Source organism: Octopus bimaculoides, chromosome 18 (genome assembly GCF_046866305.1).
Source record: "Octopus bimaculoides isolate indiv1 chromosome 18, ASM4686630v1, whole genome shotgun sequence".
Classification (NCBI taxonomy): Eukaryota; Metazoa; Mollusca; class Cephalopoda; order Octopoda; family Octopodidae; genus Octopus; species Octopus bimaculoides.
Genome location: NC_142945.1, coordinates 46601993 through 46619492, shown reverse-complemented (window position 1 = coordinate 46619492; position 17500 = coordinate 46601993). Strand labels below are relative to the sequence as shown.

At 37.9% G+C, this 17500-nt stretch overlaps 2 protein-coding genes and 1 long non-coding RNA gene across 10 annotated transcripts in view; 2 read left to right on the top strand and 1 right to left on the bottom strand.

The window, feature by feature from the left end:
* Positions 1-3737, top strand: part of LOC106882174 (phosphatidylinositol 4-kinase type 2-beta) — a 120260-nt gene extending 116523 nt beyond the window's left edge. For 3 of the 5 annotated variants that reach the window (XM_052974565.2, XM_052974564.2, XM_014932761.3), the window contains one exon: positions 1195-3737. In XM_052974565.2, the coding sequence (XP_052830525.1) occupies positions 1195-1350 (156 nt within the window). In that variant the 3' untranslated portion in view covers positions 1351-3737. The remainder of the gene's footprint in view (positions 1-1194) is intronic. The other 2 variants (XM_089366123.1, XM_089366124.1) reach the window with 1 other exon arrangement.
* LOC128249938 (uncharacterized) overlaps positions 1-17500 on the bottom strand; it is a 228271-nt gene that overhangs the window by 18290 nt on the left and 192481 nt on the right. Inside the window, exon 1 of one of the 4 annotated variants that reach the window (XR_008266089.2) lies at positions 17103-17230. The exons of the other annotated variants lie outside the window; for them this stretch is intronic. This is a non-coding gene — a long non-coding RNA (uncharacterized LOC128249938). Of the gene's footprint in view, positions 1-17102; positions 17231-17500 lie in introns of those variants that run through there. 4 annotated transcript variants of the gene reach the window in all.
* Positions 11762-17500, top strand: part of LOC106867897 (4-hydroxyphenylpyruvate dioxygenase-like protein) — a 12922-nt gene continuing 7183 nt past the window's right edge. The window contains exon 1 of the mRNA XM_052974566.2: positions 11762-13251. Within this exon, the coding sequence (XP_052830526.1) occupies positions 12548-13251 (704 nt within the window). The 5' untranslated portion in view covers positions 11762-12547. The remainder of the gene's footprint in view (positions 13252-17500) is intronic.

Here is a 17500-nt window from a genome sequence, read left to right as displayed (position 1 = left end):
TGTCTTCTACTATAGGGCTTTCCTATAAGGTGTTATCCACCCATGATTGGAACTCTCCCGTATGACATGTACGCATGCTCAGTGACTTGCTTTAACAGTTGCAATCAGCTGAATGCACATTGCCAGTGACATTTGACATAATTACCCACACTCTGTGGTCAGGATTCTTTTTTTGGTTTGATGTCGGTATCGAAGGGATTACCAGACACCGGACAATACAGTGAGAGCAGCTTTCACTCACATCGTGGTATTCGATGCTGTGTACGTGTCTGTCGTGGTAAAATATGCCACTCCTTAACTGTTGCTTTGCTTTCATTCGTAGCACGAGGTAATTGTCATTATCTGTGAAATTTGGCAACTTACAAAGATCTTTAGATCAGGCAATACTTCACCGAGAGGAGATATATGCTTCTGCTTATTCCTGTCTGAAGTATCGTCCAATACTTCAGACTTATCGTCCGATGAATTTACTTTGTTGACATTCTTCATTGACAGAATTTTTATTCCTTTCAACCTTTCAGTCAAGTCCGCCTTTCTTCCAGTAACATACTGTCCATATAATCTTAAATCTTTCTTTAACTCAGGCACAGTAAGTACTTCGATAGCTGAATCATCAAGCTGCTTTATATCCATGATAAGACGTAAAACAATAACAATGGCGTGGGTAGCCTCCGGAAGTTTAATTATCTACATGGAGCGCCGCCTAGCCAAGGGAGATAACCTACTTATAGGAAACCCCTATAACCTCAGGCTGACCAAGCCTTGTGAGCGGATTTGGTAGGTGTAAACTGAAAGAAGCCTGTCATATATGTGTGTCTTTGTGTCTGTGTTTGTCCCCATCACCTTTGCTTGACAACTGAGGCTGGTGTTTTTATATCCCTATAACTTAACGGTTCAGCAAAAGTGGCTGACAGAATAAGTACTAGGCTCAATTTTTCCTTGTTTTGAGAAAAAAACCGTTTAAAGCGGTGCTCCAGCATGGCTGCAGTCAAAGGACTGAAACAAGTGAAAGAATAAAGAAAAGATCATCGAAATCTCAAAGCTACACGATAATGCTTGATTAATTTTTAACGGTGTTAGTAAATGAGCTTGTGCATGTTGTTGGTAAGCAAGCTACTTACCACACAGCCACTCCTACGCCTATTTATTTGGTTTTCTATTTTAATTATCTCTTTCCTCTCTTTTCTGTTTTAGATAATAAATATACAACGAGCTCTACAAAATGGCAAGTCTCCTGTAGAATTAGTTCAAATGCCTGTGGTAACGGTGGAGCGAACATCAAACCTGGTTGGTTATCCTCGATTTACACAAAGTTTTGCTCATAGGGCACCGTTCTTTTCTTGGTGCTGACATGACTCAATGTTGCTGTCATCATTTGGTGTTGCTGTCATCACTTGGCATCTCTGTCATTGCTAAGTGATGCTGACATCACCTGATGTCACTCATCACCTGATATCAGCCGCCGCCTGGTTTTCTTGCTACTAAACAGGTACAGGTGATGTTTTTCATCAACTGTGAAATTCTGACATTACCAGGTGAGGTGGTGGTTGTCATTACCAGGTGTGGCTGTCATCAATTGCTAGGTGAGGCTGTCATTATCACCTGGTGTTCCTGTCATCACCAGGTGATATTATTGCTGTTCTTTCCTTTGTTATTCTTTCACAACACACCGTTTTTTTTTATTTATTTCCCTTTGTTTCTTCACCCCCACCCCCACCCCATCCACACACCTTTTTTTTTTCATTTCTTTATTTTTTAAATATTATATTTGTTAATTTCTCTGTCAACTCCCATCTGCACAACTTCTCTCTCTCATACATACATACATACATACATACACACACTTTTGTCTTATATTCTTCTTTATATATATTTCTTTCTGTTTATCATTGGATTTTTTTAAAATAATAATAATAATAATGAATTCTTTTAAAATGATTTCACATTTATTATTAATTTTAGAGTTTTAAAGAAAACATAAATAACAATGATTATAATAATAATAATAGAGGTGGAATGTTCTCAAAGTGCTGTGTCTGTTTGAAGAGCCTTATGGTGTTTAGTTTTGTTCTGAAATTCTCTTTGATTTCAGAATTCTATCCAGTTTGACGTTTTCATTTGTGTGTGTGTGTATGTATGTGTGTAGGATTGGAGCCTTGAAAAGGACCAATGAAAATGGTGAATTTGTAAAGTAAAATTTACCTCCTGGCTGTCAAAAAAAGAAAATTGTTATGAGGCACAGGGTCAACTTTTAGAGGGAAATACATGATTTTAGTGGGAGGAAGAGGAGGAGGAGGAGCTGTTAGTTTCATTGCAACACCTCTTCCTTTCACCTCTATCATATTTCTGTTTCAACAGTCCCTGACACTGCCACTCTTTCTGTCCTCCTTTCTTTGTTGTTCTGTATAAGTCACCATAATAGGAGGAAGCAGTCGAGAAATGGAGCATGTGTTAACACTAAAAGGTACCACTAGTGGGTGCTGTTGACTTCCCCTTCTGTCATGAATGCACTCAGGTAAAATGAAAATAACCCAAGGAAACGCACACAATTACTTCAAGTAAACTACAAGGGTAGGTGCACTAAGTACACAGGATTATGACTAACATTATGACTAACATTATGACTAACATTATGATGGTGGCAAGCTGTCAGAAAATTGTTGATGTAATTGGCTTGGCCTCCTCCCTTCAAAATTGCTAGCCTGTGTGCCTAAATTAGAATTATTATTATTATTATTATTATTAAGGTGACAAGTTGATAGAATCGTTAGTGTGAGTCCAACAACATGCATAGCAGTAGTTCTTTGGGCTCAAATTCTTCCGAGGTCGACTTTGCCTTTCATCCTCCCAGGTTCAATAGAATAAATACCACTTGAATCCTGGGATTGATGTGATCAACCTCTTTTAAATTGCTGACCCTTGTGCTTAAATTAGAATTATTATTATTGCAGTAGATTGGCAGAATAAAAGTATTGGACAAAAAATATTTTGTGATATTCAGTGATGGCCCTTTACTTATTGACTAAGGCCAATTACGTCTTTCATCCTTCTAGGGTTCAATTCCCAGCAACATACATACTGGTGCTGATTTAATTGACTCTTTCTCTTTCCCAAATTTTCTGGCTTTGTCTTTGTTTAAAAAAAAAAAAAAATTATTTTGTTATGACTACGAAAGTTGGGGATTTGCAGAAGCATTGAGTAAAATACCTTGTGGTATTTACATTCCTTTTAGAGTCTGGCTCCAAATCATAAGCTAAATATTAATCCACCAGCAAGGGAGACAGATGAGGGTATCGGTGATACCCAACAGAGAGGAAGACAGACGATATTGTCAATGATGCGAATAACTACAGAGAATGACGGCATTTAGCAATAGTGTAGAGAGAGAGATGACACAGGTAAATGAGGAAAACCGGGGGATATTATTAACGACACTAGGTCCCTAAACTGTCTAACCTTGTGCCTCTTACATTCATTATGATTATTATTTCTTTTTTGTTGCAACATTGGGTGATTTTTTAAAAAATATTTTTTTCTTTTTCCCCTTTCTTCTCTCATTTCTCCTCTCTGTTATATATATATATATATATATATATATGCACACTTTAAACTTCTGTTATAGAAATGAAATAAATAAACAAACACACACGCAACATAATATATATACACAGACATGCATATACACCCATGCACGTACATACAAATATATTTAAAATAAAAATATTCATAAAACTTCAGATCGTTTGTGTTTTATTTCCTATTCTTTTTAATGATTTATTTCAGTTGGTCTGTTCTGAAAGTCGTCAGGTACTTTATATTGATAGATATATATTAACCTTAACTATTGCATAACTTTTCACAGGCAATGATGTAGTACAGAAACGTAATTAACAGTAAAGTGCTAGATTCAAATGTATGTATGTATCTATCTATCAATGTATCTATCTATCTATGTATGGGTGCCCTGTTAATTTCTGTGGAAAATAAGATAACTAAATCTACCACAGCATTAAATCAATAATAAAAATAGATTTAAATATCTCATTTTTAAGTTGTTTCTCAGATGGCCTAATGGTTAAAGGTGTTAGTAATTTAACCAATAACCTTGTATGAAGGTAGAGGTTTCAATCTCCATCTAGAAATATATTTTTTAATATTTTTGACTCTCACCTCCTTCTCTCATCCTGGCCAGGAGTGAACCCCGGACAGGACAGTTCACAATGTCCCCCTCACCCAGTTCATCTACACTCACCTTTACCTACTAGTCTACCCCCCCCCCACTAATTGCTATAAAAAATGAGATATTTAAATCTATAATAGTGTCAATCAATAATAAAAGTAGATTTAAATATCTCATTTTTTAATCTGGTTAAAGGTGTTAGTAATTTAACCAGTACCTTTGCATGAAGGTAGAGGTTTCAATCTCTATCTAGAAATATATTTTTTAATATTTTTGTATAAACGAAAAAAAATATAAAGACTCTTACCTTCTTCCCTCATCCTGACCAGGCTTGAACCCCATACAGGACAGTTCAGAATGTCCCACTCACCCCCACCATGAATTGCTGTCATAAATGAGATACTTAAATCTATAATTGTGCCCAATCAATAAGAATTGCAGCTGTGGCTTTTAGCATTTTGATTCAGGCATGAGCAACCTCTTTACCATCATCATCATCATTTAACGTCCGCTTTCCATGCTAGCATGGGTTGAACGATTTGACTGAGGACTGGTGAACCGGATGGCTACACCAGGCTCCAATCTGATTTGGCAGTTTCTACAGCTGGGTGCCCTTCGTAACGCCAACCACTTCGAGAGTGTAGTGGGTGCTTTTAGCACTCCACTGGTACAGGTACCATCACGATTTCGCAAGCCGAGTTTAGTGTCCAATGAAGGAGACGTTGGCATGGCTGCCATGAAACTCAGGAGGCAAGTGTGTGGTGTTGGCTTGCATTTATGATAAAATAAACATATACAAATTATAAAAATAATAATTATACAGTACTGTTTCTATTTAGCAGATTTTCACCTATCGTGGGGTGGGGTGGAACATAACACTCATGATAGTTGATGGATTACTGTACATGTGTGTGTGTTACTGTCTCCTTGCCTTGACACCAAGCCATAGTTGTGAGTGTCATTGTCATGCAAGTTGTTTTGTTTGCTTACAATCTTCTATGAAAACATATCTTTTTTACTTGTTTCAGTCATTTGACTGCGGCCATGCTGGAGCACTGCCTTTAGTCGATCAAATCGACCCCGGGACTTATTCTTTGTAAGCCTAGTACTTATTCTATCAGTCTCTTTTGCTGAACCGCTAAGTGACGGGGACATAAACACACCAGCATCGGTTGTCAAGCAATGCTAGGGGAACAAACATACACACACACAGATATATATATATAAAATATAGTTTTAGGGAAAAGAACCAAGTTTCAAGAACTCATCGATGAAAATCCACTATCACATATAGAAAATTTAATAATTAAAAGCACAATAAATGAGTATAATATAAAACAAAGTAAATATCATAAGATAAAGATAATAAAATGACTACACGTGTTTCATAACTAATTTTCAAATAGAAAGGAAATTTAAATCGATTAAAATCAATTCTATTCAAAAATATAGCTAATCGTCAGGTCAATAATTAAAATAAATAAATATATATATATCAACCAACAATAAGTACCAAATGAATTTATATGAAATACTTATTTTATAAAGATAGAAAAATTATTAAAAATATCAAAATATCAAAATAATAATCATCCCTTCATCCATTATAATAACATGTATATAATATACAAAAAACAGCTTACATAAATTATCATTGTTTAAAATTATCTTTGTTTTAAATACAATTTGAACGAAGTTTAAAATAATAATGAAGATAAAATTAGTACATATTTAACCGGTGTAATAGTTAAAGCTATACTATTTAAAACTAAAAACGTTTATTTAATTATCATTAAAAATCAATTGAATAATAGAAAAATACAAGAATATTTATTTCTACAAACATAGAAATAAAAAAAATTATTAAGAATAAAAGATTAAACTTTATATATATATACAAAGTTTTGATTAAAAAACCTTTAACGGTATTATAAACAATAGAGACTAATTATTAATGAAATCTTATTAATCAAAAATAATCGAAAATATATCAACACTATTCAAATCGAAGTTCTAATATTATGTTGAAATGAAACTATAACTTCTAAATAATTTAGTGTTAAATAAGTTATCTATTAAAAATAATCTTTAAAGAACCAAATGAATAATATAAAAAACAAGAACACATTATTTTCAAATAGTAAAAAATCTTTAGCAAAGTAAAAACAGTACTTATCCATATTTTTCCGTAATTCAAACTGAAACTAAGACGTTATCTAATAGCTATAGCGTTTTAAGCAAGAGGTCACGCGAAATACTACATTAAAATAGAGAATAGAATATGAAAACATGAATGAAAGAATAATACTTTAAAAAAATGAATGAAAAATTAAAAATTTATATAACTAACAACATAAATATATATATATATATATATATATATATACACGATAGGCTTCTTTCAGTTTCCGTCTACCAAATCCACTCAGAAGGCTTTGGTCGGCCCGAGGCTATAGTAGAAGACTCGACGTCAGTAGTGATCCAACAGGCTTTTATGACAAAAAACGTTACAAATATCGCATTCCACTTCAATAATGAGTAATTGATGCGAGATGCGGCTGCTATTTCTAGCAAATTATGCGACTGCGTAGAGGGAAATAACTTAACGACGTTATTATATTGTAAATCACGGCTGGAAACAAGGGAGGTAACTCTAACTGGCTATTGTGCTTGTAAAGTTGTAATGTATTTAGCCTGTAAACTTAAACCCCACGGGGGGTGGGGGGGTCCTTTCAGGTAACCTGGACAAAAGCATTCCCGCTAAATGACTAGCTCCATTATTACTTAACAATTCATCTCCCTCTTCTCAAATGGCTGAGATTGAGGTGGAGTTAAAAGTTACTGATTAAAATGTAGCCAACATTTGTGATAGGCAGTGCATTAACATCCTCAGCAACGCTAACTAGCGAATTACACAGTGGCACTAATTACATGTCTTTTGGCGCATTGGAAATAGCAGCCAAATCACACCAGCTTATAACAGGAAGACTACAATTCAAGAGGATAGCTAAGGTCTATCTGTTCAAGTGGACAGCTAACGTCTAGCTATTCAAGTGGACAGCTTAGGTCTAACGATTCAAGTGGACAGCTAAGGTCTAGCTATTTAAGTGGACAGCTTAGGTCTAACGATTCAAGTGGACAGCTAACGTCTAGCTATTCAAGTGGACAGCTAAGGTCTATCTATTCAAGTGGACAGCTGAGGACTAGCTATTCAATTGGACAGCTAAGGACTAGCTATTCAAGTGGACAACTAAGGTCTATCTATTCAAGTGGACAGCTAAGGTCTATCTATTCAAGTGGACAGCTGAGGACTCGCTATTCAAGTGGACAGCTAAGGTCTCGCTATTAAAGTGGACAGCTAAGGTTTCACTATTAAAGTGGACAGCTAAGGATTAGCTATTCAAGTGGGCAGCTAAGGTCTATCTATTCAAGTGGACAGCTAAGGTCTATCTGTTCCAGTGGACAGCTAAGGTCTAACGATTCAAGTGGACAGCTGAGGACTAGCTATTCAAGTGGACAGCTAAGGTCTATCAATTCAAGTGGACAGCTAAGATCTATCTAAGTGGATAGCAAAGGACTAGCTATTCAAGTGGACAACTAAGGTCTAGTTATTTAAGTGGACAGATGTGGTCTAGCTATTCTGATAGCTTAGGACTAGCTATTCAAGTTGACAGCTGAGGTCTATCGATTCAAGTGGACAGTTAAGATCTAGCTATTCAAGTGGACAGCTATTAAAGTTGATAGCTTGGATCCAGATATTAAAGCTGACAGCTTAGGACCTGCTTTCAGAGTTGACAGTGATATAGTAGAAAGTACAATGAATGATATAAAGGCAAAGTAATCAGCTTAGAATACCATGCAAAGTTAGGTGGGTTTTTCATTCACCAAGTGACATAGGTGGAAAAAGGAGATGTCCATACCCATTGACAGGTGTAGCAGTATCAATTGTCTGCTGTGAAGGCAAAGATTCTCAAGAAAGACCAAACGGATCCACCATGTTATGAAAACAAGAGAAATCGTTACAACACAAGTGGTTAAGAAGGGAATTAACTTAAATATGATGCAGGTGGGATTTGTGATGAATGGCAACAACAGATATTTTCTTTTCTAGTGAAAACCCAAAAAGCAAAGGACAAAGCTTCTATACTTAGCATTCTTTGACACAGTTTCACACTCTGTAGTCTGGTGGTCATTATGAAAACTATGTAAAGATAGCTGACAATGAGAGTCATGCAAGACATGTGCAGAGATGCCACCACCAGCAAGGTGAAAATTGGCAATGAATTCAATAGTTAGATGTCTATCAAAATTCAGTTCTCAGTTCCCAGCTGTTTCTTTTAGTACTCCAGGTCATAATGGGGGAAGGGGGACTTTAGACTGAAGACATTCCTGTACACAGATAACTTAATAGTCAACACTATCAATAGTCAAGAACAACTTCATTTTACAGATTATCCCATAACACATGAGTTTGAAAAGCTGTAAACAGCGAAAGCACTTATACATTATGAATACTTTCTCTAAAAATTTGTGTCAAATTTGTGCATGGAAACATATGCAGATGCCTAACATATATGCATGTATATCTATCTACACACACACACAAATGAACTAAGTGAAATAACTCGAAATAGCCAGTAGCATGAACTTACAGAACATATGAATGAAGGTATATTGAAAACTCTATAAGATCGATTCTTGATTTATCAAAATCACTTTTGCTTCCAGAAAAGGTAAAACAACTGGCACCAACTCCAGATGACAATGGAATATAATCTCAAGAATCGAGGATTCTCTAGAACTGACATACTACTAATAAAAAGAAAAAAGAGTCTGAGTATCTAAAGACAAGAGGATAGCTGTGTTTCTGCTTCTATAGCTGTCTTCAGCACAGCTATAATCTGACCTTTACTCTGATGCAGAGCACATTCATGGCTTACGGTAATTTTCATAATTAACAATCAAATCGTTATAAGAAACAACTGAGTATGGCAGTGGTATCTATCTGAACAACATGAAGGTACTGAAGGTATATTATATGACATACCTGATAAATTTTTGATTTGTTGAAATTATCCTAATATTTATAATTCTGTAGCTGTGACTTTGAACTTTTGTCAAGGATATGGTTCATTCAAACCATACATACATAAATCACACCAAAGCAGAGAGTAGAGCCTGGTGCAGTTCAAATCGCCCAGCCCAACCAGCATGGAGGACAGACAGACATAAATATATAGAGAGATAGATAGATAGATAGATAGACATACACACACACACACATATATATATATATATGGATCAGTACATTACATATACATATTCTTTTATTTGTTTCAGTCATTTGACTGTGGCCATGCTGGAGCACCGCCTTTAGTTGAACAGACCGCCCCCAGAACTTATTCTTTGTAAGCCTAGTACTTAGTCCCACTGCGTGGCACCTTAGGCAAGTGTCTTCTGCTATAGCCTCGGACTGACTAAAGCCTTGTAAGTGGATTTGGTAGACAGAAACTGAAATGTATATGTGTGTGCGTGTCCCCTCACCATGCTGGTGTGTTTGTGTCCCCGTAACTTAACAGTTCGGCCTAAGAGACCGATAGAATAAGTACTAGGTTTACAAAGAATAAGTTCAGGGATTGATTGTTCGACTAAAGGCGGTGCTCCAGCATGGCCACAGTCAAATGACAAATAAAAGATTAAAAGACAATATAAATATATATATTATATATATATATATATAGGCGTAGGAGTGGCTGTGTGGTAAGTAGCTTGCTTACCAACCACATGGTTCCGGGTTCAGTCCCACTGCGTGGCATCCTGAGCAAGTGTCTTCTACTATACCCTCGGGCTGACCAAAGCCTTGTGAGTGGATTTGGTAGACGGAAACTGAAAGAAGCCCGTCGTATATATGTATATATATGTATATGTGTTTGTGTGTCTCTGTTTGTCCCCCCTCTATCGCTTGACAACCGATGCTGGTGTGTTTACGTCCCTGTAACTTAGCGGTTCGGCAAAAAGAGACCGATAGAATAAGTACTAGGCTTACAAAGAATAAGTCCTGGGGTCGATTTGCTCGACTAAAGCGGTGCCCCAGCATGGCCGCAGTCAAATGAGTGAAACAAGTAAAAAAGAGTATATATATGCATACTATATGTACACATATATACATATACAGACATGCATATATGTACGTGTGTGTGTGTGTGTGTACACCTATGTGTATGGTTGCATGTATACATACGAATGAATACCAATCGACCGCTTTTTTCATGTACCACTCACACATGCACACACGCAACCACAGAGTCACACAAGTAAAAGGGTACACTCCTTCACATCCGTTTTCAATGCTTCGTACCACATGTCCCTGTACTAACTTAAACTTCTTCCCAGCTCCTCGTCACCCCCCCCCCCGTCTCTCTCTCTATTGTACTCCTTAAGCATCGTGAATGTCATCCGGGTCAAATAATCACGTGGGCTAGGACCCTGAAGGGAATAAGTTCTGTTGCATGACCCCTGAAGGTTATTTCGGATTAATGATATCATGTTAGAAATACATGTGATATTATCTAATTAAATAAATATACCAATCGAACCCATACACTCCTCCCACCTCTCTTTCTCTCTCTTTGATCGCTCCTGTATTGTTTTTACCGACGCAACCCACCACCACTTTCATAGACAAAGGAGGGGGGAGCTGTCTTTCGTTTTTTTACCTTTATAGTAGGATAGGCCGTTTGTGACAATATTGATTTTTACGAAAATACTATGTTTTTATCTTTTGCTCGTTTCACTCATCAGACTGCGGCCATGCTGGGGCACCGCTTTGAAGAATTTTAGTCGAACGAATCGATCCCAGGACTTTTTTTAATTTTTACTTTCTTGTAAGCCCTCCCCGCTTTGCCGAAACGCTAGATTACGGAGACGTAAACATACCAGCACTGGTTGTTAAGCGGTGGTGGGAGAGAAACACAGACACAAAGACACACACAAACATATATTCCGGTCATTTGAGCCTAACGAGTCATCCTATACAGCTAAGCGTTTGGATCTTTTTTAAAACGGGGGCCACATTTTTCATTAACGAAACCACATTTTTCATTAACGAAACACTTTGAAACTTGGAACACTGGTAGAATGTGTCATATAAAACATCTTATTCTCTTAGTCTTCTTAAAAGAAAAAAAGAAATCCCTAAGTTATTCCATGTTAAAGTTGTCGTATTTCTGTAATTTCAACCAATCACTGACGTCAATTCAGCCGATATACATTAAGTGCCGACTACATAAACAAACGATTCTGAAACAATTCTATCGGTGATAGGGTTAGGGTTAGGGTAAAACAGCAAATTTAAAAAGAAAAAAGCAAATAAAACGAAGAAAAAAAAAAGAAAATGAAAATAGCAAATTTAAAATGAAAAAAGCAAATAAAACGAAACTATGGCTTAATCAGCCAAAGGAGTAAATATAAACAACTGAATACTTGTCAGTGATTGGTTGAAATTATCGAAATAAGACAATTTTTAACATGAAATAAATTCGAATACAAAAATATTTTTCTGTTCTATAACACAAAATAGATAAGTATACGAAGTTTGAAAGTCTTTCGGTACCAAAAACACTACGTAAAACATTAATGAAAAATGTGGCCCCCGTTTTAAAAAAGATTCAAGCGTTTTATAGATGCGAAACCTATGATCACTCTCTGACCGCCCATAACAATCAACCTTCCAGAAATATATTACTGCTCTAATGTGCTTCTTTTTCGGATATATCAACTACTGACAGTATACATAAACAGATAAGATATAATATTGTTAATCATCTTTAACAACCTAATCAATAAAACTGAAATTAGAGTTGAGTACAAGCCGTGTATAATGAACTGTGGAAGTCTCTGTGTACTTGAGGCAAAACTTAAATGTTTTTGACTATTTGCAGTGAAATTGTAAAAGCAAAGAAAGAAAGAAAAGAAAAGGGGATTTGGTGGCTATTTTTATTCATTAAAGCTAATGAATTCAGTCCCCCCTGCTACTGTGTCTATTGTAGGTAGTTATTAGTTACAGAATAGGGAGAGGAATGAAGAACCCAGCCGACAATAGGTAGGCTTGATGTAGTCAGCTAGTACACTCGGTAACCAGTTAGACCAACAGGACGATATAGAGAAAAGAGAAGGTGAGAGTGTGTGTGTGCGCGAACATGTGTGAGTGAGAGTGTCTGTGAGTGTGTATGCGCGCGTATAAATGAGAGTGCGTTTGAGTCAGAGAGAGAGAAGAGGATAAGAAAGGAGAGAGAGGGGTTGATAGGGAGAGAGAGACAGACAAAGAGAATGAGAGAGAGCCTAAGGTAGTCAGTGAGTGAGTCAATAATGCTACAACACTCTATTCACCACATAGAAATAGGAGTACGAGAGAACGGCGAGGAATTCGTGTTGGAACTCTGTAAGAAGTTGGGGCTGTATCGAGCTGGTTACAGGGAGACAGTTCACAGTCAACAATGGCTAGTGAGAGCCAACGATCGGGTACAATTGCTGGTCACCGAAATACGCAGTTCACCACCGAAACAAGAACAACAAAACTACGCTCGCTTGGACCAGCAACGAGACGAGGAGATAGCAAATGACCCTTATTTAGTCCTATGGGACCGGGACGTGGACGAAGGCGGGAGGCCGGTTAGAAACAGCGTGTTCAACGTGTGTCTGGCCGTGAAGGACATCCAGCGCCAGGTGGAAAGGCTGGAGAGATGTGGTGCCAAGATGGAGAAACCGGTGACGGTTTTGTCCGACGCCGACGGAGAAGTGAAAGTAGCCGTGGTGAGATCGTGCCTCGGCAATGTCGTGCACACGTTGGTCGAACGACAGCACTACAGCGGGTTTTTCTTACCCGGTTTCACGTCGATCCGAAGACAGGATGTGAAAACGGACGAAGGATACGACGAGATTCGACCGCCGGCACCGAGGAATCGCATGACACACGTTGACCACGTCACGTTCGCCGTTGAGGTGGACACTTCACAGAACATCATCGGATGGTACGAGAATGCGTTCGGCATGAAACGATTTTATGTGAATAGGTAAGTAAAAGGCTTATATAATTGGTGGTTGTGATGATGATGATATGGTGGTGGAGACAGTGATGCTGGTGATATGGTTGTGACGATGGTGATAATGATAGTAACTGGGGTGATGTGGTTGTGACGATGATGAAGGAGGTGACGGTGGTGGAGGTTGTAGGGGCGACGTGTGAAAGTTAGTGTAGTGTAATTTAAGGGTGATTTGGTTGTGATTTCTAGCAGCGAAATCCCCCTTAGCTCTAAATTAACCCTACATGCTAGTAGTAGTAGTAGTTGTTTTAACAGACACGTGATGAAAGGCGTTTAATCCACGACCATCCTATCTAAGTTTATATAAGCTGTCGAAGACTATAATATCCTATTTCTAAAACAGTACAGAGTCGTTTGAGGCAACTTTGGCTGCCATTTCTAACGGGTTGAACGAGCGAGCGACTGTAACGAATCTCACCTTTACTAGCTCGATGAAATATCTGAAGGGGTGGATATATGACCCACACATGACATAACCTTCAGATGTGGGTTGCCATACAGAAAGGGTGGCCTTCATTAGACAGTTTTCTGTAATCATTCTTTAATTGAGGAGTATTTCGTATTCTTCCTCTTTCGTTTCACTGTCGAGTTACCGGTAAATGACGATCTCTGTCAACTTGTTTCATTTTCTCTATTATATAACGAAAGTTCGCCTTTCAATATTTTTACTGCTAGAAATACCAGCTAAATCTCTCAAATCACTACAGAAATGTGTTCCCCATCACCACTATTTTGTTTACCCATAACATCTTTAGAATACATATTTTGTAATGAAATTTTCTAGAGATACCTTCTTGATGTATATCACGATTATGTTGGGCGAAAAAGGTCGTGACTTCGCTTACATTTAATAATGTGAATGTCGTGGGATGTACTAAAAATGGTCAAACTAAAACGTTTGACCCGTGACCGCTTGAAATAGGGGGCAACTTGGAATCTTTACACCGGGTTTAAATTTGTTAAGGCCTTAACCCTTTTAACTGGCCACATCTGGCTTAAATATTCTACTTGTTTTATGTTCAAACCAGCTAGATCTGGCCTTCACACCTACCCTACAATGTCCTGATTCAAAACAATGTGTACAAACAAGCATTACATTTGACAAAGTTATTTGAATGTTAAAGGGTTAAAGTATATAAAAGCTTGGCAGCTCCTTGTTATAAAAACAGTTACACTAGACGGTCTCACCCAAATTTAAAACATACTGGTCTTTTAGTCGAGTCTCTTTATGGCGTATGAGATCTTAAACGGTGTAGATCGTCTGGATTTGGATTATATCTAAATCTGGCACTAGCCTTTACCCGGAGCAAGAATAGATTTAAAATCATCTTCGCTCGAGCTAGAATTCATTCTCTTGTTTTCTTATTCTGTGTAATGCTCGACCCATCCGTTACCTTGAGGCGAAAACAAAATGGACTATCGTCTCAGCGTGTTGTGGCTGGTAATACAGGTTACACGCTGAGGTCACGGCATCTACGAAGACCCTTGGTGAGCAAGTGTCGTTACCGTTTGTCAGGTACTTCTTTCTGTAGCTCGTCTCTTTGAATGGTGCTGCCGCCCTTGATCAAGCAAATAGCCAGGCGTTCACAGTCCTCCACCAATTTGGCAAGTGAAACGGCGGACCTTCCATGTTAGATTTCCATGAGGGTCTAGTGGCAAGGAAGCGCGACCAGGTTTCTCGGAGAAACTCTGGGAGTCAGTGAGAATCAAGTGGTTGGTCTGCGCCTCAGGGCTTATAAACCAGGAAACCGGTTATGTTCCGGAAATCTCTGGCTCGGAGAGGGGTATAAATTCTGAGATAGACTCTATAGGCATAGAAGTGCCGTCAGCCACGCGAGTTTATAGGGCGACAAAAACCATTCTGTATGCACTCGTTCAATGTCTGACCATTGCTGACTCGTTAAATTACGTCTAACCGCTACTTTAAGGCAGAACCTGGCTATCAGCCGGGTTCATTGAACACCGCTAACTTAACGTTACGTAAACAAACTCTGGCTAACGAAATGCTTTGTGGCCACTAGCGTAGCTAGAGTGTGTGCCGCCCGGGGCGGCCCTTCTGTTTACCGCTCCCGGACCCCACAAGAAACACATTGCTTACAGCAGACCCAAAAGTCGTGCATTTCCAGTGATTTTATTTATAATATCGGAAATTATCGCATACCGTATTATTTCAATATAATCTATTCTGGCTTATAGCCTACAACAGGATGAAAAACGCCCCCCCCCCCCTCCGCTACGCTAGTGTTAGTGACATTTCTTATGGCTTTTTATGTTCAGAGTTCAAATGCCGCTGAGGTCGACGATGTCTTTTGTCCTTTCGGAGTCGATAAAATAATTACCATTTGAAGTCATGTAGCTCCAAAGACCCGCTGCTAAACATTTTGAAGATGGAGGATCAACCACCTTAACTTATTTTGCTTTTAAAATCATTTTTTTTTTAACACAGTCAGCGGGATTTGAACGCAGAACATAGACATAACACACAAGCCGAATTTGTTGCAGACAAATGGATATTTTTAAATGAAGTTTTCTATAAATACGCTTCAAATGGTGTAGATTCTTATTGTATCGGAATAGTGGGATGAAGGGTTTCGGATAATTCACACGAGACGGCTATTTTTACTCATAACCTTCAGAAAAAGCGGTAATTTTGGGCCGAGGTAAAGAACACGTACACCACCCGTTTTCGGCCTAACAAAAACCCTAACCCTAAACACCGGATGTGCGTATTCTTTACTTTCGCCTAATTTTGAATGAAATTTTTCTACAAATACTTTTCAGGGCGTGTAGATTACGATTATATCGGATTTAAATGAATAAAAAAAAATTTTTTTTTAAATTGGTGGGCTTGTACACTGACTTACGTCACATTTATCTTTTACTCTTTGACTGTGGCCATGCTGGAGCACCGCCTTTAGTCGAGCAAATCGATCCCAGGACTTATTCTTTGTAAGCCTAGTACTTATTCTATCGGTCTCTTGGGCCGAACCGCTATTTACGGGGACATAAACACACCAGCATCGGTTGTCAAGCGATGTTTGGGGAGGGGGACAAACACAGGAGGCGTGCAAATGTTTAGGTATGCTTAATAAATGAACTTAATAGATACAGTGCTCGGGTGCACACAACTTATGGAAAACGGTTAAAAGAAATAACAGAAACTAGCCGTAAGAAAGACAGCAATGAAAGCGAGAAGTCCACAAAATAAAACACAAGAAAAAACAAGTGGATATTAAGAGAGTCGTAAAGAAGAAAGGTGCATAGGCTTGTCAGGAGCAGTGCTGGTGAATTTCAGAAACTTTCGAAAGTTTAGGTGTCCTCACAACTAACAACTGCCCTAAGAAGTTTATTCCATCCATACATCAGCAATTCTGGTTGTGATAAACGGTTTCTAAAAGTCATGGGTACTACACGTCTATAAATGAAGTTTTGAATTCACAAAAGTGCCTGAAGTTTATTGTTAGAAAGATAGTGGATAATCTTAAGGATCTGCTTATTTTTACGTAACTTACAAATGTCACCACTGATGTTTGATAGAAATACTAACCAAATTTTCCTCAAATCACACCCTACCATCTCACTACAGCCCTCGATAATGTGAAATAATTGACTTAGGGGCTAAACAATAATTGGAAGGAAGGTAGAATCTCAGAGAAAAGTAGTAAACGTTAGTCATCGTAGAAAAACAAACTCTGAAAATGAAACAAACAAGAAAAGAAAAAAGTAAACATTTAACCATACATTATCATCCACAGAATATGTTAGTGGGTAGGAAACTTAAAGGTTTTGAGTTGGGGAAGAAATTAAAAGAATTAACATACCTGGCAAATGACATTGACGGATTTAACCATATTTACTGTTCCATGTGTTCAGCTGAAGAATGGCACCATTCTTTGTTGACCCTGTCATACCTTAAGGGGGGATAACTCTGTTGGTCAAGTTACTCTCCAAGAACAAAACTGGACGAGCGAATGAAAGACCACGTTGTATGCCATCGTCTGTCGTTAATTCTTTCTCAATAATGGTTTCAAATTTTGCTACCAAGGGCAGCAGTTTTGGTGGAGGGGATGAGTCGATTACATCGACCCCATTGTTCAACTGGTACTTATTTTATCGATTTCCGAAAAATGTAAGGCAAAGTCGACCTCGGCGAAATTTGAACTCCGAATGTGCAGACGGACGAAATGCCGCTAAGCATTTTGCCCGATGTGTTAACGAT